We start from the raw sequence: 27,910 nt of genomic DNA, 5'->3' as shown, positions 1-27,910 counted from the left end.
GAGATTTGAACAGCAGCTCATGCATTCAGGCACACATCACAACCTTGCACTGTGAAAACTACCCATATTTGTTTTTCAAAGGAATGAACAAAAATCTATATTTCCTTTTCTCTAGAGTTATGTTTTTGGGTGTGTGTGTATTTGGTGGTGTTCTTTTTTTGTAACATCAAACCATGCTAGTTGAATGATACAGAAAGTCACTTTGAATTCAAATATAAAATAAGGCCATCCATCATGTTAACAATTTAATTACCTGAGTATATATTTTTCCGACAAAAAACTCCATTATTTGTTGTGTATCTTATTACTGAGTTGTTGCCTTGGGACAAGTTGGCTGTCACTGGGTAGGCCTTGTGGTCAGACATGGCAAGATAGGGTGCAGATAAGATCTGCTGCCCTGGGCCCTCTTTCCAGGGCTCTGCCACCCCATGTTTGCTGGAGGCCTTACCTGTTCGAGTGCCTGTAATCTCTGTTGCGACAGGGAAATGGTGACTTGTAAAGGCAGCAGAGCGTGACGGTGAGAGTGAAAGGGTCGAATGAAATAGAAATGTGATATTTTCTATCTTCAGAGAGCACAGGAAATAGGCCCCCCGCCGCTGAGCTGGGCTTGGCAATCACTGTCGCTCCGAGGAAAGGCTGAGGACTGGGGCGCGAGGCAGACTAAGCGCTGTGCTGCCTCTCTGCTCCCCAGTGACTGGAGAGGAAGGGGTGATGCCAGCACTGAGGTGAGAGCAGAGTGAAGACAGCCGAGGGGCAATGAGCGGCTTCCAGGTTCTGCTCAGGGCACTGGGTGCGACCAGGCCGCCGCCCTCCCCAGCCTGCCCTGGGTGGCAGGCGCCCATGTCCGGTCTGACACCCAGCCACCATGAACACCCAACAGCCTAGGCTACTCCTCTGAAAGCACAGCGCCCATCCTGTGGTCCAGGGGAGTGCTGGGTACCATAAGAAAATGGCTAGGACACTTGCTCTGCTTCCAGAGTTCTACACACCGTGGCACTTGGCAGCTTGAGTATGGCCTGCTCCCTTGCAGGTGGTGCTGTCAGGTGGAAGTGAAAAAACAAAGATCAGGCTCCAACCAGCCATTCGTGTGCACTGCCGCTGCCTGGATGGACAGTGTTACCTGGAAGGCAGGCATTCTGGCCTCTGAAGGCTCAGAACCGAGGATCACGCCTGCATTTCCAAGCAGAAGCCAGAAAGCCATAGACACAGCAAGGCTTGGTCTACAACTTCGGGAGTGATGTGTCCAGGGAGAAGGACAAGAGGAACGCTTCTGCTTGTGAGCCTTGGCTTGGTGGCCCCAGCGAGTCACCTCCTCTGTAACCTCGGGGCACGCGGCTCCAGCAATGTGGTTGTTCCCTGCTTAGCCTGAAGAAAAGCTGCTGACCGCTTGGTTACACAAATGCACAGCAGTTTTCTACAGACAGATTTGACTAGAGATGATTCGGAGGTTGTTGATAACCCCCGGGGGGAGGATGGCTCTGCTTCTGGGCTCCTTGATTTTCACAGCGAATGCATATTTTTGTAAATGGAAACAAATAAAACAGTAGGCAAGGGCTTTCTCAAGTGCTTGCCAAGTGCATTAAACACACAAAAGTACATTCACAGTGAAAGTTGGTTGAAAACAGCTGTTTTAAAAGAGTTTGGGTGTGTGCAGTTACCAACATCATCATTGTAAGGCCCGGAGCAAATGTGTTACTGATTACACCCCATTAAGAAACTGGAATGTTCTTCCCCAAGGAAAGACCACAGCAGGCTGTTTGCAAATAACAGGCAGCCCAAACATTCAGCTAAGACATTGTTGTAGATTGCGCAGCCTGTCTACCAGCAAGAGCACCTCTTATCTTAGCTAATCAGAATATTTTCAACAATATAGTCTGAAGGGACATTTCCATAACATCTTTTGTGCTTTTCCAAACAGCCACATACAACAAAAGTTCCTGGAAAATGGAATTAAAATGTAAGTTTATTTCAATGCAAAAAAAAAAAAAAAACTTGAAAAGCCATGCATATCAAAAGTCTTCAAAACATTGATGAAAAATGAAAATTATGAAGAGACTGGGCATGAATTTTAAAACTGTTGGGCACCAAAATAAACTTATATCTCTTCCATTCTTCCCTTAAGTTTTTTAAACTACCCCTCCCTGCCGAAGTTGCTCAGGAAGCACACACAAAGGGAGCTGGAGGCTTGGACTCATCGAGGCATGCGGACACAGCTAGTCACATGCCTCACGGAGAGCCAGCTGAAGTTCCCAGCTCGGTGCAAGACCTGTCTGGCCCCGGAGCAGAAACTGGTCTTCAGGGTGGCCAGGAGGCTGGGTGGGCTCCCTGGGATGCAGAACATTTACTAGGGTGCCTTGCTGCTGGGAGCAGTGTTCGCAGGCTGAGCAGGTGCTGCCTGAGAGCCTGCACGCGTCTGCAGCTCAGCACTCGGGGTCAGCTGGTGCCTGCACAGCCTGTCTAGCATGGCACTGTGCTGGCATCACAAGTACCTGTCACACTACCCCAGGAGCCTCCCAAGCTCCTTGGGCTGGTACAAGCGAAGGAATTCCAAGTCCAGTGTTTGATCAGAAAAAGAATAAAAGGGGGGAGCTTTCCACCTCTTCCATATGTCTGAAAGAAGAGTCAGGTTTCTCTTGGTGTTGAAAGAGCCGCCCATGGGACCCAGTCTCTTTCACACTGTGTGACCAGGGTCCCAGGCTTCCTGGAAGGCCAGGTCACTGCCTGAGACCACTGGGAGAAGCCCAGCATCCAGAGATACTCTGGAGGCCCCACAAGTGGGAAGCAGTGCCATTAAGACAATGGGAACGTGAGAGCTGAGACGGTAGTGTGTAGATGTGTCAGAAAGTGGTGTGAGGGTGAAAGTTTAGCATGGCAGCTAAGGCGCTGCTTGGCATGCCTGCATCTCACATGACAGGACTGGGTTTCAGTGCCTCCTGCACTGCCAGTTCCAGGCTCCTGCCAGTGCACATCCTGGAAGGCAGTGGGTGACGGCTCAGTGCTTGGCTGCCGGCACGCCCATTGGAGACCCTAATGAGTTCCCGTCTCCTGCCTATGGCCCAGCTATTACGGGCATTTGAGAAATCACCCAGTAGGTGATGAGAGTTGCTTCTCTTTTCTCTTTCTCTCTCTCACTCTTTGCCTTTCAAAGAAGTAAATAAAAATCTTTAAAAGATAAGTCTTGTACTGACACAAACTCTTTTGAAATCCATGTTTTTTCAAATAATGCATTTTCCATGAACATTTTAAAGATGCCTCATGTGACTGTATTTCAAGCTTTTTTTTTTTTTTTTTTTTGCACCAAAATAAACTTATCTTGTGGTTTCGTTTTTCCATGCCCTTTCTGGTGCACCCTGGGTTGTAAGGATTCTGTGGTTGTTGTTTTGCCATGTAAGGCACACTCCAGTCCTGGGCCTTTGATAGACTCTGGGACTCTGGGACTCTGGCCCCTTGCTCCTGGAGGAGATTGTCTGGACGTACCGAGTGGGGCTGCCACAGACGGTGTGCGTGCGTGCGTGCGTGCGTGCGTCTGCTCACTCAGTGCTAGATACACTCCACACTCCTGGCATTCCTTGGGGGATTTAGAGCTTATTTGAGGTTTCAGGTTGTGAGAGAGGCTAATTATTTGTTGAGAAGGGAGAATATTCCTGGGTAAAGATCCTTCTCTTTCACCAATTTAGAACTTTGGAGACCCTCAGGGTTAAGCTGAGGCAAAAACAGGCTTCTTCAGAGAGACTGGCCGCTGCGCAGAGCGAGAAGGGATTCTAATCCGAAGGCCCGGGGTTCCCAGGACCACGACGGGGCTGCGAGAACAGGAGCTTAGCTTCCAGAAGCAGGGTGACTTGCCGGACTGGAGCATCGGAACACGCTGCTATCAAAAACGCAGTGTTCTAGGGGCCATCCAGACTTGGTCTTCCTGACTTAGAAAGTTCTCGGTGTGGGAGGCACTGTTCGTGAGGGAGCTCGGAGCTCAGCAGTGGAGCGTGGGCACAGAGCCTGGCCCGCGCATTGCGCTGTGCACCTGAAGGAACTGCTTCGAAGGCAGACACACTTCACAAAGCACCTTTTGTCCAAGCTGACAGTGAGTGTGAGGGGAACTGCTGGAAATGGTGATAAGTTTATTACACCAAAACTTTGATGTAACAGATAAATCTATTATTGATAACGTTGCAACCATGACTCTTGGGAAATGTTTTTGATAGCATGACACAAATATTAGTACTACCAACTATCGGTAGAAGTCATTTGCCAGAAAGAAAATACAGTTGATTTTAAACAAAGGCAAAGGGGACAGGGGTCAGCTCTCAGGGCATGTAACTATGTAACTTACCAACATTTCCTTTTCCAATGAGTTGAGGGCAAGGAAAGCAATTTTACGGAATCTGCATGTAAATGCTTTCAAAATTGACTTGATTATCCATAGTAAAATTGATTTATTCTCCACGGAAAAAGAGAGGGATTCAGAAAAATTGTACCAAGATATTGTAGAGATGAGATCTCTGATTAGAAATTTCATTCTGACAAATGAAGTGAACGGGGGGTAAGTTCTTTCTCCGGTGAATTTTATTCTGCTTTAATTACTGGTATTACCGTTTAAATGATAGATGGAACTTGTCATTTCACCATGGTAAAAAGCTATTTCTTTCCTTTTTGTGCAAAACTTTTGTTGTGACACAGACACCCGTTCTCCCCACTCTTCCTACGCCTGCTCTTTGCTTCTGTGGTCAAGTACACATCATTAAGGGGACATCTACCGTGTTCTAACCACAGTTTAAATGATCCTGAGCCACTCTTACAATTTCTTTGCTCAAATCTTAGAGGTGATTGAAGGAACTATGTACTCTGGATATGGTTACCCCTTTGAGGAATGTCTTCCATAGAAATTACTCGGAAAGATCTCCCAAGCGGGTGCTCACAGGACAGGAGTTACTGATGATATTCTGTCGTGGGGCTGGGGCTGGGGTGCGAAGGTGCTTAGGCTGCATGGATCCAATGCTGAAGTGCTTGCCTGGAAATCCCAGCTCCATTCTGCTCCCTCGTCCTTTGTTCACTAACATCCACGTGGAGACCTCCAGGCCCAGGCTTTAGCCTGGCCCAGCCCTGGCTGCTGAAGCACCTAGGGAGTGAGCCAGTGGGTAGGAGATCTGCCAGGCTGTTACTTTTTCAAATACAACTTACAAAAAAAAATACTCTACTAGGGCACAGATAAATATTGAGACCCATTTGAGCCATATTATTGTCACATCTGTATTTCGATTTACTACTGTATATATCAGGCTACTTGAAAAAGTTTGTAGGTTTTAGAATTAAGTATGCTTATTTTGGGGGGAGAAGTTGAAATTCATGCATTTTTAAATAATATGCATTTTCCCATGTTTTTTTGTTTGTTTTTGTTTTTGTTTCTTTTTTAGAAACTGCTTTTGTTTACTTGAAAGACAGTTACAGAGACAGGGAAGAGACACACACACACAGAGAAAGAGCATGTGTGGGAGAGTGATCCTCCAAACACTCCAAACCCTCCAAATGACTGCATCAGCCAGTGCCGAACCATGCTGGAGCCAGGAGCCAGAAGCTTCATTCAGGTCTCCCAGGCAGATGGCTGGGGCCCAAGCACCTGGACCATCTGCTGCTGCTTTCCCTGCGCATTATCAGGGAGCTGGATCAGAGTGGAGCAGTGGATTTGAATGGGTCTAGCTCCCCCGGTGCCGTGGCGCCAGGATACTGGCTCTCCCGTTAATCTCTGCAGTCTTACTTTGATATCACATATCGTTCTATCACATATACTTACAACAGCAGTCGACAAGAATGACGCGCAGTAAATGCGTCTGTAGACAGCTGTATGTGCACACACACGCATGTGCATGCTACAAACATTCTATTGACGCTCTGTTGCTCAGTGTTCGGGGTCATGGCTCTAGTTTATAGTCTCCATTGGGACACTCTGTCCATCTTAGATTTTTCTGTTTGTGTGTGTGCTTTGCCATGATTGGCAGTGACTTGAATATTTGGGCACTTAATATTCAGAAAAATAATAAATAAATGAATGAATAAATTCACAACCAGTTTCTGGTCCCTTTGCTGCAAACCTGCTAAGCAATACTGTATTTTAATAAGCATACTTATCATCATGGACGGTGGGTCAGACTGAGTGTGTATTTTTTACCAGCTCTTATGTGGACATACCAGCTTTTTCCTAGATTCCAGTCTAGTTGTGAGCATCTCGAGCACCATTCCTAGGGGAAACCTCCTAGGAAAGGCGGCCTGTGATCCCTCAGATGAGGCCTCTGGGCTGCTCGTCGGAGGCCGCATCCTTGGTCGGCCTTGAACACTCTCCAGTTGATCTCCCACAGCGCAGCATGATACAGAAAAACTGACTTCCTCCCTGTTTCAAGGGAGTCTCTACATAATCAGAGACTTCGCCAGCTACGGTAATGTTAAGGGGAGGCTCCTTAGGCCTGTTGGAGGTGAGGTTCATTCAAGGTCATTCTTTTTGCTCCTTTTCTTGTCTCAGTACGGAGATGCATACGGCTCTTGTGAGTTATCGGAAGGTCCAGGAATATAATCAGATAGGGGAAGAGGACAGTGTGAGCCACAGCAACAAGGCTCTGATGATGAAAGGTCCGGTGTTTGGTCTGTGCTATTTTCTCTTACAGCATTTTAAATTTAGAGTCCAAAGTGTTTTTTTTTAACATATTAGTAAAGCTTCTGATTTTGTTATGAGATAAGAGATTGTAAGGATGACAAATGTTGTTATACATCTCAGGTATTACACGTTTGTCTTCATGAGGTATGATCACTTGCTTATCCCATCTGATTCATATGGACAATAAGCTCATTTTGTTGCATTTTATGGTGAAAAAAAAAAAAGGAAATTCTGAGAAGCACATGACAGAAAAAGACACATGTTATTTCAAAGCCCAGGGCCGCTTCGTTCCATCAATGCGTCCCCGACTGTCTCTGCCTGCAGTTACCTGCTGACCCGCACCCGGGCAGAGCGCAGGGAGTGTTTCCTGGGGTTGCATTGCTGCCACTCACCGGAGACTGGATTGAGCTCCTGGCTGCTGGCCTTGACCTGGCCTCATCCTAGCCATTGCAGGCATCTGGGGAGTGAATCACAGGACTGGAGCTTTCTCTCTGTAGTTGTTTTTTTCCTCTTGAATAAGTAAGTAAGAAAAATTAACCTCAGGTATTTAAGTTAATCTTTTAAAAAATACTCAAGGTTTTTTCCCTAAGAGCTGGTCTTACAGTCCAGTGCGTTAGAGGCTGTGATGGCAGCCTCTGGATGAGAGTGCTTCATGTCGCAGCTGTTAGGCTTCCAATTCAGCTTCCCGCTGACGCACTGGGAAAGGCAGTGGGAGACTCAGGCGCATGGACCCGTCGACTCATGTGAGAGACAGCGTGGAGTTCTTGACACTTGGGTTCAACCTGAGCCAATCCTTTCATTTAGAAAGTGAGTGGAAAATGAATCTTTCCTCCTCCTGTCTGACTCGCCCACTTTCCTAACAATTGATCTTTCAAACAAATAAAATATATTTTATTGTTAAAGAAATGAACAGGCATTGCACCTATCACAGAGCACTTCATTATGTTGATCTTGACCAAACACGTTTAGAGTAAGAGCAAAGGCTCTGCATTGGGCCTTGGCCCCTGGCACGATGGGGGCCCTTGGCGACTGCGCCTCGTCCCCTGGCGTAGTGGGAAGCTTTTTCGGTTGCACCTGTACCCTGGCACGGTGGGCCAGGCTCCCCCTTGGTACCTTGGCTCGCCCCTGCTGTCAGCTTGATTTCCCTAGGGAGAATCCAGGCAGGGTGACTTGCGGCTGCAGCTGACAGGTGATCTAACTATCTTTGTCTTCATGCTCTGCAACTTCTGTCTCTGACATTCCTGGCCAGTTCAGAATCTCTGGAAGTACTTGACACAATGGAGTTTTAAAAATGTTTGCATTTTTATTACAGCAAATAAACACTGGTCTTGCTTTTGCAAGGGAAATAGAGAGCCTTTTGAGAAATAGCACAGACAGGAGTGATGAGGTGGACTTACTCAGCACGTGTTGTGTTTTAGTTAAGAAACAAAACAGCAAGTTACCCAGCAACCTTCCCCAACAGGATTCACCAACCATTTTTGAATAAGTAGGTATTAGGTAAATAATTAACAATGAAACAAAACGAAATGTGTGCGGGTGTGTTTTCACATTCACAGACACAAATTTACTTATGTATCCAAATATATAAAATTGAATTTTCCAGTCTTTTTTTGGTATTGGGAACCTAGAAATATACTTTTCTTCTTTTTTCTGCTCCTTAAATTTACCCACCGCCACCAACTTACTTTTCTTCCTCATTTACTCCTTTTTGTAACACACATTTCTCACCGAACAACTGCTCGACAAGCAGCTCGTTCCAGTTTTGTCTTGTGTGTTAGAGGAAGGAGGAGAATGAGAATGAAAGAATGGAACCAGCTAATTCCGGTGTTCCAGGGAGTGAACAAGACATCGCGTTCCAAACACAAGGCAAAGGCATGATTCAAGCCACAAGAAGGGCTGCGATTTGTGGTCAAGGATGCTAGCTCAATTCTGAAGTTCTGAGGTCCTGGTTAGAAGGTTGATGGCTAAGGCGTAGGCCTGCCAGGCTCCTGCTCAATTTGGGGGAATGTTTAACAATTCGAAGAGGAGACTTAGCTGGAAACTCTTGCATGAACTAAGCCGTCCTGAACTGGTCACTTCTTAATCTAATCTCAAATTCCATCAAATTGCGGGACGAGGGGTATTCTTACCTCTTATGCAGAACTGTCTCTGGCAAGAACAGTCCAGCCTTCGTCTACAGGAGGTGGGGAAGTAGGGGAAATTTGGCAGTGGTCATTTCATTGCTCGTTGCCGTTTAATTAGCTGTCAGAATGTTGGTGTTTCAAATTACTCAGTGCTTTTAATTGTCACAATACCTCTGGAAAGTATTAGAAAGCTCCTTCTATTTGCCTGGCTCTCCAAGGTCAGATAGACGGCAGAGCAGGGGGCTGGGCAGAAGGAGAGCGTGTCCGTCATGCCTCAGGAAGCCGCCCTGCTGCCTCTGGACAGTGCTGACCCAGACTGCGCCCAGGCAGCTGGGTCAGGCCACCACTCGCCCCCACCTTCGTGTGGGGATTGGCAGACCCCATGTTTGGCAGGGTTATAGTCAATTTTGCAGTTGTAGGGATGCACCTAATAAAGCTGCCCAGCCGACTTTGGGAAACACCACCTATGGAGAGTAGTGATTCTCACATTATTCAAAACTTACAGTTTTCTGTGTTGAATTTCCAAAATGAATTTAACAGCTAAGTTTTTACTGCACTGATTTGGCACATCGCGATTTAAAGTTACATTCAGTTACTTAAAACAAATGTGAGCCCAATTAAAGGCATGTAGGATTAGATCTTGACTTGGGGAATGGGACTTGTCCATTATGAAGACTGATTGAATCACTAGAGTTTTTGGCAAAAAAGCGAGACCTGCATAGAGCTGCGCACGAAGCCCAGGTGCTAACCTAGACACTGTGTGGAGGAGAAGCATTGTGTAGCTGCCAGAGCAAAAGTCGGGGGGGAAATAGAATGTACAGATGAGACCCTGGTGCCTCAGTGTGCCAGCGTCACTCATCCGGTGAAGGTTCCGTCTTCCAGAAGCTGGTCCTGGTACTTTGTAGGTGCGAAACATTCAAACTTGTTCGCTTCAGAAACAGCTCAGCAAGGAGGGGAGCCAGGCTTTCTTCAGGGTTAGAAAAGGGATCTCTGAGACGTGCATGATTAATGGAGTGGATTTGAGTTTTGCTGGAGCAGATGGTCCACGGGCATCTCCTTGGGAGGACCCCTGGTTGGAAGTTAAGAAGAATGTTTTGTAGTGAGTTCCCTCGCTGCACTCTTATTTAGTAGTTGGAGCAGAGTTCACATCTGGGACCCCTCAGAGAATGAGGCATTGTGAGAATGGTGAACCGAGAGGAAACAGAAGTAATATATATTGAAAGGCTTAATTTGATCTCTTGCCTGTCTTCAAAGGAAGCTTCATTTGTTAAGGACATGCATGCTCATGAACAAAGGAGCCCCATTAGGCAATGCTGAAATAATAAAAGACTCCAGTCTACAGCCTCTGGTAAGAGAGGCTGAAGGGAATTCTCTGCGCCCAACTGGGGCCTCCACTAGAACTGACTGAGACTCATCCCTTTGAAGAGCCTTCTGTCCAACAGAGCACACTTGCCTGCTTCTCCTGTAAGGAAGACTCTGACAAGAGGCTTTCACAGGGCGACGGAGCCTGAGAGCCGGCACAGCAGATCTACGCTTACTCACTTCTGTTTGTTTTGTCTTTGAAGCTTTCCTCTGAAGCAAGAACCTGTTTCTTCCCCTTTCTCTTTTGTTTTCAGGAAGGGGGAGTGTATTTGAGCTCCCAAGTGTTCATGAAGTCAAAATGAAAATGAGCTGCCCTTGAAAGCTGCTACAAATGAGGTCCTGGAAAACACAGGGAGGCAGACAAGAGTACGGCTGCCTGCTTCCTCTCTGGAATGCTTGTGGCTTCAGAGAGTGCCCGGATAGAGAAGGAGGCCTCCGGCCGGGGAACAGACCCTGGAACTCCCAGTAATTCACGAGCCTCATGCATGCATGTGGGTGGTGGAAACTGGCTCATGTTGTACAAGCGTATTTCAAAATGAAACTGAAAAGTAATTTTTTTCTTTGATGAAAAAATTGAACTCCATGCATAGGACAGGTTTTCAAAGTGCTCATCAAGGGTAAAGAAAAGTTGCTTGTGTTACCAACATAAACTCATCTTTCAATCTTGGAAGTAGCCCGTACTGCCTTGGCACTGGATGGTGTTTTGTTATTGGTCCTCCTGATGGCTTCAGGGACTTTTTTGAGTACTTATTTTATGATATGCACTTTCTGAGCACTTTAGAAACGTCAAATTATTGATTTTAAAATGGCTTGCCACTTTGAAAAAATCATATTTGGTTTGGGTACTTCCTAACTGTTACATACTTAAGGTACCTTCAAGTTTTGTGTGTTTTTTTTTTCTGTTACCACGAATATTGTTTGAACCAAAGCTCATACTCATCTCTGCCATTTTGGATAGGTGTGAGTGCTTGAGAAAGCACAGAAAAGGCCTGGCATCATATCTCATACCAGCAGGTGCCTCTGAGGAGGAACAGGTATTCAGTCATCGGTAGAGGGACTTTAGCCTTGCGATAGGATTGTGTAACACTTGTCAATAAAAATGTAATTATATAGTACTTACCTGCTGAAATCAGTTTTCAAAAATAACTGCAGAATGAAATGTTCTTTGATGCATATTTCGACCAGATTTTGCTTCCCCCCAACTTTAAAAATAACATCTCTAAAACATGTGACTGTGGCACTCAGATATGTTGGCCCATTTAACAGTGTTTTATAAAGGACTAAATACATTCAAAAGACAGTTATGCTAACATGCCTGGGTTTTAGTTCATTAGCAAAAAAAAAGTAAATACCCTGGTAAATATATTCCTTGGTTTTAGCAAATCTGTCATTTTAAAAAAGAATTTAAGTTATATTAGCAAGGATTCGATATCATAATTGACCAGTACTTTTGAAATGTAACATCTACTTGTCTATATGCAGACTTTTTTACTTTTTAAAGATTTATTTATTTTTGTTGGAAAGACAGATATACAGGGAGGAGGAGAGGCAGAGAGGAAGAGCTGCCTCCTGATGGTTCACTCCCCAAGTGGCTGCAATGGCCGGAGCTGAGCCAATCCGAAGCCAGGAGCCAGGAGCTCTTCAAGGTCTCCCATGTGGGTGCAGGGTCCCAAGGCTTTGGGCCGTCCTTGACTGCTTTCTCAGGCCACAAGCAGGGAGCTGGATGGGAAGCAGGGCTGCTGGGATTAGAACCAGCACCCTTATGGGATCCTGGCGTGTTGAAGGTAAGGACTTTAGCTGCTAGAATACCACACGGGGCCCTATAGACTCTCTTCATGGGTAACATTATTAATCAGAATCAAATATGCTTTTCAGTCCTGTTCATGCATCCAGCAGGGCAAATTTAACACATGTCTCACACTGGATGGTCTCTGGAGTCTTGGTCTGCGTGGCTGTATCACCCAGCCACCCTGTCTGCATGAGCAACCATCCATGTTCACAAATCGAAACAGTAAAAAAAGAGAAAAGGAAGAGGATGCCATTAGACAGTGTATTTTAAATAGGGATTTGTGTCACATTGGAACAGTAGAACGTTTGTTAGGACAACAATATTCCACACAGACACTGACCTTGCACCACTGTTAGGCCTTCCCACCAACAAGACAGAGCAAAGTTTAACACCTGAGATGGGATACTTTTTGAAAATAGACCCAGTGACAACATCTGGCTAACAGTAATTTCCATCCTGAGCTTTCTGTGCCTGTGTAACTGTGAAGGTAGGACAGCCCTGGTAGTTCCTGTGTGGAGGTCTGTGCCTGTGTAACTGTGAAGGTAGGACAGCCCTGGTAGTTCCTGTGCCTGTGTAACTGTGAAGGTAGGACAGCCCTGGTAGTTCCTGTGTGTAACTGTGAAGGTAGGACAGCCCTGGTTGTTCCTGTGTGGAGGTCTGTGCCTGTGTGCCCATGCAGGTAGGACAGCCCTGGTTGTTCCTGTGTGGAGGTCTGTGCCTGTGTGCCCATGCAGGTAGGACAGCCCTGGTAGTTCCTGTGCCTGTGTAACTGTGAAGGTAGGACAGCCCTGGTAGTTCCTGTGCCTGTGTAACTGTGAAGGTAGGACAGCCCTGGTAGTTCCTGTGTGGAGGTCTGTGCCTGTGTAACTGTGAAGGTAGGACAGCCCTGGTAGTTCCTGTGTGTAACTGTGAAGGTAGGACAGCCCTGGTTGTTTCTGTGTGGAGGTCTGTGCCTGTGTGCCCATGCAGGTAGGATAGCCCTGGTAGTTCCTGTGTGGAGGTCTGTGCCTGTGTGCCCATACAGGTAGGACAGCCCTGGTTGTTCCTGTCTGTAGGAGAGTGTTTGATTCTGCAGCAATCTGTGTTGATACCAAGTAGTGTCATTAGTTCAGACTTCCAGGATGTTTGTTAGCTTTAACGTCTGGGCCACCCACCCCATGACCCAAGGGCCCATATCCTGTACTGACTAGCACAGTGAGTGTGTGTACACGCTTGCACACATCCCTGGTATTTCTGTTCAGGTTGGAAAATAGATTTTAACAGAAACTCTCCCTGGAACCCTGCTACTTAGCCTACACATTGCCCTGGCTGTTTTCTGAAAGTTTTTTTTTTTCTTTTCCCCTAAAGACTGAGCCAAGTAATAGTAGCACTTGGTTGTGGTTTGAACCTGATGTTGTCGTTCATCTCCTACAGCCATGTGCACTCGAGGCACATGGTGAATCCTGGCTTTGGCGTTCCCATAGGGCTTCCTGCAGGAACAGGGATGTTCCACAGTTAACGCTCTCCAAAGTTGCAGCCTGTGTCCTAGTGCTGTGACTAGTGCTGTGACATACCGGGCTGAATGTGCCATAGCATCTTTTACTGCATTAGCACTTTACAGTTTAAACAGCTGTCTGAGTTGTGTCTACTGGCTCTGACGGCACAGCTACAGAGCATGACACCACCTTCAAAGACAGCTGGAAGAGCGTCAAGGTTTACATTATCAGCTTTTCATAAAATACCCCCCTTGTGTTCTGAGTATTTCTCATTATTTAATTTGTCTCCAGAGTTCTTGGCTCCAGACTTTTGCTTTGTCCCTCCCGCCCGCATCAGGCTCTGCCCACTTCTGCTACCTGGAGCTGGTGGGTGTTTGGGGGAACTTACACTCACAAAACACCTTGATCCTGAGATGCGGGAAAATCCGCTTAGTTCATAAGGCGTAGTTTTGGCGTACTTGGATTTAAACAAATGATGTTTCTAGCAAATGTATCTCACTAATTGGGTAGGTGGCTTTGAATGGCCTCGGGCCTCTTTTGTCTCAAAAGCTCCAGGGAGGTAGCACAGTAGACGACAAAGCTCTTGGCCCATTGAGTCCCCAGCATAGTTTGGCCTAGTGGCCTGCCCACGGCTAGGACAGTGCATGGTGACTAAGTGACCTTTCTCTAGGGTTTCCAAGAACTTGATTGCCAGTGAGTGGGAACTTCCTGCTACCTTACCGGGGGCCTTTGAATGTGATTAGGATGAGCAATGATTCGCCAGAAGTGGGCTGAATGCGAGAGCAGTAAACATGCAGATTGCAGGCTGCCTACACCCCTGCTTCACACACACCGCCGGAGATAATGCTCTCACAGAGAGACCGCAGGCCGCCCGCGCTCGCTCCCCCAGCCTCCTGCTCTGTGTGTAGAGGCCAACCAGGATGCCCAGGCCACATAACTGATACCACTTAGATAATCATTGACTAGTCTTGGTATTGATGGTGGAGGTTGTACTCCTTGTCTCTTCCTGGTTATGTTTCATTGATGTGGTGGGCTGATTTCTCTCTGGCTGCAGGATGGTTTTCATTATTTGCGATGAGAACTTCAGCAACCAAGACAAAGGTAATTTGGTTGAGTGCTCCTACGGTATCCACGAGTGGCTTGCAAATTTTGCAATGTTCCCTTTTAAATCTCTCTCTCTCTCTCTCTCTCTCTCTCTCTCTCCTCTCTTGCTGACTGTGTGAAGGTGAGTGGGCAGATATGCAGAACCGCAGGGTGTATTCCGTGTGCCCTTGCTTTTTCATAGATGTTCTGAATGGTGAGGGTGCCTTAGAGCTGGCAGAGAGATGCTGTAGAAACTGTTTGGTCAGTTTCCAAGTGTCCACATCAAACAGCAGGTGGGTCTCCTCTTGAATCCATCCAGAAAACCACCACGTTCTTCCTTGCTAGCTGCTTTCCTGCTGTGTTTGGGGAGGTGCACGGTTCAAGCAGAAGTTAACAGGGTCAAGTGTGCTCCCCTCCGAGCTGCTGTCCTCCCGTCACCCTGGCACAAGCTCATCCCGCTGCTCCTCCTGCCTCCCCTCCTTCCTGAGGTTGGGCTGACCTCCACCCAGTTCCCACCCCCGTGACCTTTTCTTTTTATTTGAGAAGTGGGAGGGATGGGGAGACACACAAAAAGAAGTTGTTAAGAATTATGTGCTGATCCTGATGTGCAGCCTTGACTGTGTGAAGATCACAGAGACTGGTTGGGTCTGGAAATGACCTGCTTTCCCACTTTCTGGACATGTTTTCGTCAAGTTACCACCCACCCGCTTCTAAGGCGTTGGTCTCGGTGTACATGGATGATGTAAAATCCCTACTCAAGCCTTAGTTGAACACATTGTAAGCTTTATCTTTATGCACTTAATGTATAAAGTCTTTACCGACTGTTCTGTTTCTGTGATAACATGGCATGGGCATTTGGCACTACGGTTACGATGCCACAGGGATCGGACCCCAATTCAGAGCGCCTGGGTTTCAGTCCCAGCTCTGTCCTTCCTCCAACCTCCTGCTCAGGTAGCAGGTGATGGCTCCCTGCCACCCACGTGGAAGATCCAGGTTGAGTTCCGGCTCCCAGCATCCTTGGGGGTACTTACAGAGTGAACTATTGGCCATCTCGTGTGTCTCCGTGCCATTAAAATAAAAATGGTGAATAAATCGAACTTTCTGAAAAAGAAAATACTGTATATGCAGTATTCTTCACTATAGCCAGCTGCCTTGCACATCTATTCCTTTACCTCAAAATATTCTGGGGCAGTGGAAGGAAAGTGCGAGTGAGGTGTGGCCACTGAGCCTCGTGCAGCGGAGAGGGTTCCCTGGCAGGGACGCTCCATGCGGTGCAGTGCATGGGAAGGGGTCTCTGCCACTGAGCCTTGTGCAGTGCGTGGACAAAGTCGGTTGGTGGCTGAGGTTTTCTTTAGCTCCAAGACACTGGGCTTCTGTTCCTTCCTGAGCCTGTTTCTACTGCTGCAACTCCCATCTCAGCCACATCTTCCCAGCACCTCCCTGGATCCTGTCAGATCGCCCCAGCAGCCCATGAGTCCTGCTTTGGGAACCAGTGTACTTTCTTGAACCTCAGGAGGGACTTCTCTTGTGTTTAACTGTGTGCATTCATCTTGCAAAGAGTTAATCTTCCCAGAATGAGTGTGGATTGGGTAAAGTCAGAGCAGATCAATGGCTGTACCCTGCCGTGAGTGGAGTGTTCAATCATGCAAGTTTCTAGCCGGATTTCTAGAAATCTGCATCCCAGAAGTCACCTGGGCGTCACACCCTGAGGAACTCCAAGTTAATGTGCGGTGGACAGAAATATCAAGTTTATGCCTTTAGGGGAGTTTTTACTGGTATGAGCTTAAGCGCAGAAAAAAAATGGCCTTGGTTGTGTTAATTTTTTTATGGGCAGTTGCACGATTTGCTGGTCTTGGAATGTTAGCAGCACTGTTGCAGGACTAAAAATGTTACCCTGAGACGTTTTAAAAGAGCCATAAATATCTGGTTTTAGAACACAGACATTAAAAAATTATAAACTTGGAACACCCCCCCCCCTTTTTTTTGCTTGTTGTTTTAACACTGGAGTCTGTTTCCTTTTCCTTTCCTGGCCTTCTCAATCGGCCATTGTTTGGTTTGGTAATTGAGTGATTATCTTGGCTATTTGAACATTGAGGTTGCTTGTACTTTAGCAGCAAGATGCCTGAGATGAGAATGTGTGCCCTTCACAGCGCTGTTTGGCTTCACGCTGTGGAGATGTGGCCCTGCTCACGGCTGGCTCTGGGCATGCCCTGGTGATCATGCCAGGGGCCGTAATTTGATGTGGAGGGGGTGGCTTTCATGAAGGCAGACTTTATTTCTAGACACAGATGGCATGATTTGGATGCATCCTTGGGAAACCAACTGTAGGGCCGCCGAGGGTGTCTTCACCCGCTCTCCAGGACTGACGTCCTGTGGAGAAGCCAGACCAGTCTTGGCTGGTGTGTACTTGTGGACCGTGGGAAGGCTGGGGAGAATTCTCCCACACGTATGTGAGCCCCAAAGTTTGAAAAACTTTGAAAATGTTTGTTATTTTCAAAACATAAGTAGGATGTTACTCATAATTTTATAAACTGCAATATATTTTATATTCTTAACATTTGTTTGGCTGAGTTTTGTTGTTGTTCGGCTTTTATTTCAATATTTTCTCACCATTTTGTCATAAATCTGGACCTCTTCTCTTAATGTTGATGATTGCTTTTTAAATTTTAAAGTATTATTACAGCTGGCATCATAACTTCCCTGCTTTTCCTTTTTATCATTAATTACTTGGATGTTTGATCTTTGTGTTAGCTAGGAAATATAACACGACAATGAGTGAGTAATAAACAGCTTTTTCCTGTGGTGGATATGTATGTAAAAGAAAATTTCCCACAAGATAGAATGGAAGTGCTGCAATATTTTTAGATGTATCACAGAATTTCTGTATTTGCATTCTAGGGTTCTAAATGGTTTTTAAAATCTTCAGTACATGTGTGCACTTACCTGAATTGAGTTTAATATACAAATTTGTAAATTTTGATCACATACTTTAATAGCCTGTGAGGGCAAACAATTTGTTCTTAGAATTTATTTTTTTTAAGATGTATTTATCTTATTGGAAAGTCAGATATAGAGGCAGAATAAGACACAGAGAGAAAGATCTTCCATCTGCTGGCTCACTCCCCAATGGCTGCAACAGCAGGAGATCTGAAGCCAGGAGCCCGGAGCCTCTTCCGGGTCTCCCATGCAGGTGCAGGCTCCCAAGGCTCTGGGCCATCCCCTACTGCTTTCCCAGGCCACAGTCAGGGAGCTGGATGAAAAGTGAAGCAGCCAGGACCAAAACCAGCACCCATATGGGGTCCTAGGCATGCGAGGCAAAGATTCTACCACTAGGCTATCATGCTGGGCCTGTTCTGCAGAAGTCTAATATTTGCTCCATTTATTTTTATTAGCATTTTATTAGTTTGAAAGTAAGAAAGAGAGAAACAAAGAGAGAAAGATCTTCCTTCCATAGTCTGGTTTATTTCCAACAGCAATGACCAGGACTGGTCCAAGTTGAACCCAAGAACCAGGAATTTTGATTAGGCCTCCCACATGGGTGCAGGGGCCCCAGTTCTTGGACCATCTGCTGCTGCTTTTCTTAGGCCTTTAGCGGAGTTGGACTGGAGAAGGAGTGGCCATAACACAGGATGCCTGCGTCACAGGTGCTGATCACAAGCCTCTAGCCCACATGCCAGCCTTGCTCCCTCTTAGCTTCTATAAATATCACTTGGATGTCGAGGTAGAGGCCAGACTACTTGTAAAAGATGTATCCTTTACCATCTAGCATCTGATGCTAGGCTGAAGCAGGGCCCTTGCTGGTGGGGGTCAGGTTTTCAAAAACTGGACCATGTATTGTGTGCTCTGTCAGCTGTACCTGAAATTTCCCAGTGACATGATCTTTTGCAATGACTCCGCATGGAAAATGCACTCAACACTGTGCTTTGGGCCAAGTACTTGTGTGTAATGTGGTAGAACCCAGAGGTAGGTGTTCATGTAATTAAACAAACAACAAAAAAAAGGCACCGAAAAACTAGGAAAATTGACTTCAGGTGCCAGAGAAATTTTAAATGGCTTGAGACACTGCTGAACACCCTTGGGTGCTGAAGACAAGTAAGCCTCGTTCATTCTGGCACTAGGTGCGTTTTGACTAAGAATTCCTTTGACAGCATAATGAAGATTTTGATGAGTGGGATGCCAAAAAATGTATTATCATGTTTTAATTTAGCTATCAGTTACCTGAAATCCGGTTGTGTTTTCTGCTATGGCCAAGTCTGCATGACACGGTGCTGGTTTCCACTCTGCAGCCACCCAATGAGGTTGTTCTAACTACATGCAGTGCATTTTAACCGCAGTCTTATCCACAGGCAATTCAGAATTTGTTAACAAAGGGAATTTTTTTTTAAAACTTGACTTCAATCTCAAGGAATCATCAGTTGATTTTGTTTTCTTCTTAAACTCTATACAAAGTTATAGGGTGGAGAAATGAGTGATCTTCTTCAGCATTAGACATTTGGCACAGTGATTCCAGATCTCTCTTAATCATTAACTGAATATGCCAGCTTGGGTAGATAGAGCACTCGGCAAACTGTCGGAGGCTCGGTGTGTTAGCCTGGACAGGAGGGCGGCCTGACCACCGAGGAATCGAATTAGAACACGAAAGTAAACATGCGAAATGGGCTTTGTATGCACTGGGAGAAACCTATTCCCAGACACAAAGCACTATTCCAAACGTGGACATGATAAGGCGCTTACTTCCTTGATTCCCTAAGGAGTTCCTGACAATTCAGAGCTTTGTTCTAATACCTCCAGGCCTGCTTGTGGCTGCTCACAAACTAAATCCACTGGACATGAAAAGCTGGAGGGTAGCGCTTTCCGGCCCTGCCCCCCACCTCTACCTCTGCCAAGTGCCCTTGTCATCTGAAAACTTTCCCAAGCACTAGATGTGTGGTACATGGTGGACTTTCACAGATGTTGTGTAAAGGCCAATTATTCAGGTAATATTGGATTGTGCAATAGAAGAAACGGCCACTTAGCCACAGGGAAGATGTCTTCGCATTATTGGCATCTGTTCGGTAGTTCATGTGCTTAAATGGCCTGGCATTCCTCCAAACTTTGATTATTCATAAATCTGTCGAGTGTGGTACGTTGCACTATTAACGTTTAATCTTTTCTTGAAGCAAAGTCAAGAGGCTGAAATCTATTTGCATTAGCCAGCTTGTTCACTGATAAATGTATGATTGAAAATTTTCCTTTTGTGAATTCCTCAGGACAAGAAAAACACAGCTGGGCACAGCACACATCATGTTTATCTTTTCAAACTAAAGTGTGAGAAGATAGCGTCGAGGGAGGCTGCGAGGGAGGCTTGCTAGGGAACAGGTCTCCTCCTGTTTGCATACCCACTTGAGAAAAGCTTTCCAAACAAGCGTTTGAGATACTTGTGAGGAACGCTGCTTGAATTGTCAAAAGAAGACCAAGCAAATGTACATACAGTGGTTGGATTTCAGATAACATTTTTCCCTTGAGTGTTTGTGTTGGTTAAATATTAGAGGACTAGAGATAATAACACTGTTTGTTGCTATAAACTTAGACACATATTTCTTCACCAGACTAGCATGAAATGCCTACGTTTTCCACCCCAGGTGATTTCATTTCAATCTGGTAAAGGATGCTGAAATTAGAGCAAGATTGTCTGGATGGTAACTGGCAGGCTGGAAAACCGGAACTGTGTGTCGTCCTCATCATGTGTCTATAGTATTTTGTTTGGGGATTGGAAAAAGCGTAACTCACTAACTGCAACTGTGTGATGTTAGTAAATGTTTATTTACATTTTCATTGTTTTTCTCTCTGCTAGTGGGAAGACTATGAAAGATTACGTGAGATTTTAGTGCCATTATGTGCAATGTGCATTTAACCTAGCCATTAGGGTACATCTAGAGCAAAAAAAAAAGCCCTAGAGCCTTTGTTTACTGATAATAACTTTCTCCAAATACAAGTTGAAATGAAATTATTGAACCTTTCTTTCCTTGCATCTCCTGATCTCAAGGATGTGATTGGGTCACCTTAGGTCCCAAATCACTAACAGAAAAATGACATGCAATCGGTTGCCAACAAGTCCGTATTGACTTGTTATACCTGCAGAATTGGTTACTTTGCTCACATGGGTTAAGAACCACGTCCTCCTGTTGTCTTTTTGACTGTATTTCAGGAGCATATTAGTTTATTTTTCATTAGTATAACAAAGTACTTGAGGTAGACTACTTGACTCAAGCCCGAGGTTTATTTATTTCTTTATTTAGAGGTTTATTGAGCCCCCGGCCTCCTTGGGCTCTGGGACGACAGGAAGAGCCCTGTGCGTCTCTGCCTGTGTCCGCGAGGCTCTTGCTTTGCTTGTACAGTCCCAGGATTCGGTCAGGAGGCGCCGCGCTCGGCACTGGTGTTGACTCAGGGTTACCCTCCTGCTATGGTTAACACAGAGCCTGGGCATTAAACCTCCTTCCTGAGCTGAACGAACAAGCTGTATTCAGATCCCAGGGAGCAGCAATCAGGCAGAGCCTAACTCTGAGACCAGGCTGTCCAAATTAGGCTGCCGTTCCTTCCAAGATCTCCCAGGCTTAGCCTGGGCTGGGATGGCTTGCCTCCCTGCTCGCCATCCCCTAAGCTGCAGAGGCCCCTGTGCTAAGGGGAGCTGGAGCGGGCAAGGGCAGCCTTTCCTTGACCTGTGTGTTAGCTGCGTTGACCTGTGTGCTAGCCACCTGAAAGCCGAGCAGTGCAGTCTGGAGTGAGCGCACTTTGCACACCTAGAGCTTGCTTTCACTGAAAATTGTTTCAACTTGTGTCTGCTGGTTTGTAGAGGCCAAGGTTTGTAGCTACTTCTTCTTAGCTTGGAACACTGCATCTCTGTTTCAGTTTTGTATCTTTACATAGTTATGTAAAAGCCACATGGGGATGAGAAGAGGTGGGCAATTAGGCATTGCGACTCATGAAACAAGATGTTTTTTTTTTAAAGATTTATTCATTTTATTACAGCCAGATATACACAGAGGAGAGACAGAGAGGAAGATCTTCCGTCCGATGATTCACTCCCCAAGTGAGCCGCAACGGGCCGATGCGCGCCGATCCGAAGCCGGGAACCTGGAACCTCTTCCGGGTCTCCCACACAGGTGCAGTGTCCCAATGCACTGGGCCGTCCTCAACTGCTTTCCCAGGCCACAAGCAGGGAGCTGGATGGGAAGTGGAGCTGCCGGGATTAGAACCGGCGCCCATATGGGATCCCGGGGCTTTCAAGGCGAGGACTCTAGCCGCTAGGCCACGCCGCCGGGCCCCAAGATGTTTTTTTAAGAGCCTTTTGTCCAGTCACTGATTTTGTAGAGAAGAGAATGGGGGCCACAAAATGCTGAGTTTCAAAGCCTACATGTTCATGGAACAGTGAGAAGTAGAAACAGGTCTCTAGCCAGAGCCGAGTAATACAGAACCCCCCAACTTCTCTGTTTATCTGACCGAGTAACAGGGAGGCAATCTTCACACACCCAAAGGAGTGAGAAGTTGGTCGTCAGGTGCCAGCACAGCCCAGGAGGGCATCATATCCCTGACCCTGAGGTTCCCTGCTCTGTCTTCCTCATGGATGAAGTATCACCTTCCCTCTCCTGCCGTTAAGTTGGCTATTAATTGAAAGCCATCCTGTTCATATTCTTTAATTTACTTTTTTATTTGAAAGGCAGATTTTCAGAGAGTCTTATATCATCTGGTTCACTCCACAGATGACCACAATGGCCATAGCAAAGCCAATTTGAAGCTGGGAGCCAGAAGCTTCTCTGTGTCTCCCACATGGCTGCAGGATCCCAAAGACTTGGGCCAGCCTCTGCTACTTTCTCCAGGCCATAGCAGAGAGCTGAACAGGAAGTGGAGCAGCCCCGGAGGGAAGCCGGCCCACAGGGAGCAGGATGGGGTGGCTGCGATACTGCGAGTTGGCCCCCGTCCTGATTTCATTTTAATCAAGAAGAATGTCAAGAACAGTTATATTTTATAAGTCCCTATGTCCACCTTATTTTTTTTTAAAGATTTTTTTTTTTATTGGAAAGTCAAATATACAGAGAGGAGGAGAAACAGGGAGGAAGATCTTCTACCCACTGATTCATTCCCTAGGTGGTTCCAACACCTTTTGCTGAGCCAATTCGAAGCCAGGAGCCAAGAGCTTCTTCTGGGTCTCCCATGCGGGTGCAGGGTCGCAAGGCTTTGGGCCGTCCTCGACTGCTTTCCCCAGGCCACAGGAGCTGGATGTGAAGCTGGGATGCGGGGATTAGAACCAGTATCCATATGGGATCCTGGCACATGCAAGGCGAGAACTTCAGCCACTAGGCTACTGTGCCAGGCCCAATCAGCCCCATTTGAAGGGCTTTACTGGAAGCTCTTACCTAATGACACCAGCTCAAATCTGAAGAACAGAACCCATTGAGCAACAAGGCACGCTAGAAGAAATTCATTCTCTCCCTCCCTCTCTCACTTTCTCCTTACTTATGATGCTCTGAGCGAAATTGGATCTAGTAGCAAGAGAAGACAGAGGAATTGATAAGGGAAGCCAAGTTCTTGTCTGTGAGCCAGCGTTCCATAATGAGCAATTGGGGTCTGGAAGGATACTGTCTTACAATACTTTTTTTTTAAATGACATTTACTCAAATTGCCAGAATGAGAAGTCCAAATATAGTGTGAGGCCAGAAACGTGGGCTGCCTTATATGAGTAAGACAACAGAAGAGACACTTAGAGGCTGTGGTCTGTGGATGGTGTGCTGCCTCTCCACGCTCGGGTAGACCTGATTCCGTTGCCTCCACAGCCTTGACAAGGAGCGGAGCAGTGAGTCCTGAGGCTGCCTCCACCGAGGCAGGGTCACAGGTAATAGCACAGATCGTGAGTGTCTAGAGGACGAGGGCTAATAACTTGTTTGCTAGGCACAGTTTTACAAGCCTGAAATTGCAACCCCCGTTAACTTAGGGCTGTGACTAGCAATGCCATTGTCACCCAGCTCCTACTGCGAGGAAGTGAGTGTGCCCACACACAACCTTGGTAGGAGCTGTTTGCCAGCGTCTCAGCTGTCGGTCAGGACTGGGACTGTTGCTGAGCTTAGCTGCTCTGGTGGACTTCAGCTCGCTTATGATTCAAGTGTGAGGTCGTTATTTAGGGTCTGAGCAGATCAAGTTGGAAGCCTCCCTAACTGGAAGCCATGTTGCTTCCTACCTGACACACTCCTTGCAGTTTTCATCCTTGGCAGCGTGAAGACCAGAGGCCTTTGAAGGCATCAGGGAGCTTTCCAGAAGCAATCGTACTGCATATCCCTCTGACCTCACTCTGTGCTGGGGAGAATAGCTTGATGTCCCCTTGGTACTGACTCATCCCTCTTAGTCCCTGACTCCCACCGGGGCAACAAGGAGGTCCCAGATCGGAAATATGACAGAGGGAGTTAGAATGTGACATCTTATCTGATATGCATGTTAATATGTAGAAGACGCCAGGATAGAATTCACCTGATTGCAGTAGCCATTTTGCTAATGTCTGATATGTTAGCTTGTTACTGTATTTTCTTGCTGTTGTTCATTGGCCTCATAGCTGGCCAGATCCCGTATGGTCCTTGCCTGATGTCATGTATCCCTTAGTCCACACCTGGGAGAATCTCATGGTGTGGCTTCTCTCTCTGAATCTTCCAATGACAAATTCCAAATTCTAATCATTTAAAAACTAACTCTTGAGAAGTACCAATTAGAATAATATGAATATTTATGAACGATTAGGTTTTTGTGAGTTTACCCTGGAGCTTATCTCTGCCTGCACGGCTGCATGGCCCTCAGTCTGGGTTACGTGAGGCCGGCCTAGCATGTCCTGGCGGTGCAGCACCCCAGCAGGAAGGTGTGATAGAAGCCACACCGACCTGTGTGGCCAGGATCATCCCCGCGATACCCAGCGGTGAAGAAATGATTTACAAGGACCAGCTCATGGCTGCATTATCTACTATGGCTCAAAGCCCAGGATCAAAAGAAATCTTGCTCCCAGATGAGGTTGATTTATATATCAAAACTATTGGCAAGCAAGTTTTTCTACCTTTTTATCTCATTTATTGCTGCTTAAGCAGATCCTAATTGTTGGCGATCCTGACAGTCCTGCCTCCTGAGTGGAGCGAGCTGCTCCCAGCAACAGTGAGCCCTGCTCGTGCTCCCCAGCCCGGCTCTTGGCAGGAGGCCACGGAATAATCTCCTCTTGGCAGCCATGTGAACAGCAGTCTGTGGAAAGGCCTGCTGTTGGTTGGCAGGAAGAGGGTGGCTCTCCACTGCACGCTAGGATGAATGCTCCCTCTTTGTGTAGAAAGCTTCAGAAACTCGTGTAAAACAAATTAAGCCAGTATCGTACATGATGACTGTACATTGCATCTGAAGCAGAGATCTATATCTTGTAGTGAGGAGGAATGAGCTAATGCAAGAAGAATGCCCTTGATGACCTGTGTGTCACAGGTAAATGACTTGATTCTCTAGTCGCTTCCTTGTTGACTGCAGAAGGGGCTGGGGTTGAACTCTTGCCCTCCTTCCCTTCTGAGATTTTATGGCTCCAGATGGACCCGAGGGTCCCGGAAATACAGCCATGTTGGCACCTGCTACTCTGCAAAGGTAAAACTTCGGTGATTGAAATGCCAGTTTCCACAGAGCTCTTGAGACGGTTTGATTCAATAAAGCCAAAGGCAAGAGATGAGAAATGCTGGAAAGGATGAGGAAAGTGATGACCAGTTCTGGATAGGGTTGTGATGAACTGCAGAGCCTGCCTTGGAACCTTCCAGCAGGGAAGACAAAAACCCAGAAATGAAGCAAATACCAGCACCGGTTGACTTAAAAAAGAAAATGGCATGTGAGGGTTATTTTTGTGTTACATTTTAGATTTTTTCTCCAGGAATTGGGAGGTTCAGTGTGATATCTGGTGATCTCTAGTTAGGCTCTGGTTTGAAATCAGGTCTGTTCGTCCTGCGCGTGAATACCCAACACGAGCATGTGCCCTGTGTGGGAGTGATGACACGCCCAATGACTCATGAGCTGCTTTTTCTTTCTTTTTTATAAGATTTATTTTTTGTTGAAAGGCACGTTTACAAAGTGAAGGAGAGTCAGAGAGAAAGATATTCTGCTGGTTCACTCCCCAGGTGGCTGGAGTGGCCAAAGATGAGCCAATCCAAAGCCAGGAGCCAGGAGCTTGTTTTGGGTCTCCCACGCGGGTGCAGGATCCCAAGGCTTTGGGACTGCTTTCCCAAGCCACCAGCAGTGAGCTGGATAGGAAGTGGAGCAGCCAGGACCTGAATCAGCGCCCATATAGGATCCTGGCACATGCAAGGTAAGGCGCATGCATGGTGAGGATTTTAGGCTAAGCCACTGGTCTCTCTCTCTTTTTTAAGATTGATTCATTTTTATTGGAAAGGCAATTTACAGAGAAAAGGAGAGAAAGAGATCTTCCATCTGCTGTTTCACTCCCTCAACGGCCACAGTGGCTGGAGGTGAGCTAAAAAGCCAAAGCCAGAAGCCTCTTTTGAGTCTCCCACACTGAGGCAGGGTCTCAAGGTTTGGGCCATCCTCCACTACTATCTCAGGCTGCAAACAGGGAGCTGGATGGTAAGTGGAGCAGCTGGGACAGTTCCCATGTGGCCTGCTGGTGCTTGCAGGTGAAAGATTAGCCAATTGAGCTACCATGCTGGCCCCAGTTTATTTTCCTACCTTTCTGTTTATTTTCCCAATTTCTCTGGGACATAGCATTTTACCCCATATGGAAAACTCGTTCATTTTTGTCATCTTTCTATTATTATACTGTACAATCTGAAATATTAAGAGGAAATAAAACTGTTTGTTTCATTAGGTTTTCATTGGCTATTTAGAATTTTTTCTTAATTCTTTTCCAAATCCTGTGTGCTAAAACAGAAGGCAAGACATCACCATGCAAGAAGTCCTTGTTGTTTGTTCATTTGTTTTGCTTTATAAAAATCTTTATTGGCCTTTAAGAAGGTGTATTCACTAGTAACATGAGTTGGAACCAACAGTGACTATTGCTGTTCTTTGAATCATATACAGAGGCAACAGTGTGTGTACAACCAGCTCTGGGTGTGTGTGTGTGTAAATGCAAGTACCTGTGTGTGAACCAGAGAGCGATGAGCAACTGGAATTCCCTCTGTTGCTGACTTTCAGTGGCAGGACTGCAAGACTTTTTATTTCGAGGGAAAAGTCACAAACAGCGAGCAGAAGCATGGCTCGCTGCTCCCAGGCAGGTGTTGGCTACGGAAATGCACGGCGGTCATGGCTTAGCACAGTCATTCTGAATGAGCTAGTGTCCAGTTGACGGGATGCCGAAGCCACCCGTGTGACCAGGAGCTGCAGTTCTCTCTAGGAAGGAAAGGGGGTCACAGGGAATTATCACCGGCTCTGCTGTGCTTGGCCTGCGGGGACCCCTTAGCTTGCATTCCAAGTGTCAAGTCCAGACACTTGGCTAGAGCCCCAGGTGCAGAGCAGGAAATGAGGAAGATCGATATGGAAATTGAAATGATCTGGAAAAACCGGAGGCTCCCCACCTTACTACTGAAGAAACATCTTTTAGCATGTGGACGGATTACCTGGTGAATCAGGGAGGGCTTCCCAGAGGAAGCATGTTTTAGCTGCAGGTCTACATCTGAGTGGGAGATTAGGAGCGAAGGGCATCTGAGGTACAAAGCCCTGTTTGTTGTGACAGTCAAATGCCAAAATACGTGACAGAAAGCTGTGACATGACGTGTACTATTGCTAGAATAGCTGTGGGCAGAAGTGGAAAATTTTTGTTTTTTTTAAATCCTGGCCTTTGCTATTAGCAGGTAGAACATAAGCCCCTTAAGAGCACAAGTTTAAAACCACACACACATGCACGCGCACACGCGCACGCGCACACACACACACACACACACACACACACAGAGTTTTTGCTCAACTGTGTCTGTTGATTGACTCGGAGCGCTTAGGTTGGGGCTGCCACAGGTGACGGGCAGCTGCCAACTAGCCAAGGCCCATGTGTAATTGCCGCTGAAGCCCGCAACAACGAAGGGCCTTTAATTCAGTTAAACTCACCTCCTTGTGGTTGCAGTGTGCTGCGTCAGTGTTTAGATAGATAGCTCTCTTCTAATGAATGGGCTGCCCAGCAAGAGGTTACTACTGGATACCGTGCTGCCAACATCTGCATTTCCTTCTGACCCGCCACCTGAGCTTAGAGAATGCTGGCTGGCTCGGCTCCAACCGATTCCTGAGCATCTTGGATTCACAATTAGTCAACAGGCGTGATGCTCCATGTTCTTACACAGAACAGCTGATGTTGAGGAAGAGCCGAAGAAAAGCGATTCCAACCTATTAGGAACAGGAAAGGACAACCGCTGTCTGCTAGGATGACCGTTTCATGCTATAACATAAAACAACACTTATTTTA

The 27,910-nt window shown here is 46.5% G+C and overlaps 1 protein-coding gene across 8 annotated transcripts in view; it reads left to right on the top strand.

Moving 5' to 3' along the window:
* The window catches only part of MECOM (MDS1 and EVI1 complex locus), a 541,661-nt gene that overhangs the window by 350,966 nt on the left and 162,785 nt on the right, over positions 1–27,910 (top strand). The window contains exon 1 of one of the 8 annotated variants that reach the window (XM_058661508.1): positions 14,407–14,490. The exons of the other annotated variants lie outside the window; for them this stretch is intronic. Coding sequence (XP_058517491.1) covers positions 14,413–14,490 — 78 coding nt within the window. The 5' untranslated portion in view covers positions 14,407–14,412. Of the gene's footprint in view, positions 1–14,406; positions 14,491–27,910 lie in introns of those variants that run through there. 8 annotated transcript variants of the gene reach the window in all.

This window comes from Ochotona princeps, chromosome 3 (genome assembly GCF_030435755.1).
Source record: "Ochotona princeps isolate mOchPri1 chromosome 3, mOchPri1.hap1, whole genome shotgun sequence".
Lineage (NCBI taxonomy): Eukaryota > Metazoa > Chordata > Mammalia > Lagomorpha > Ochotonidae > Ochotona > Ochotona princeps.
This window is presented reverse-complemented; position numbering and strand designations above follow the sequence as displayed.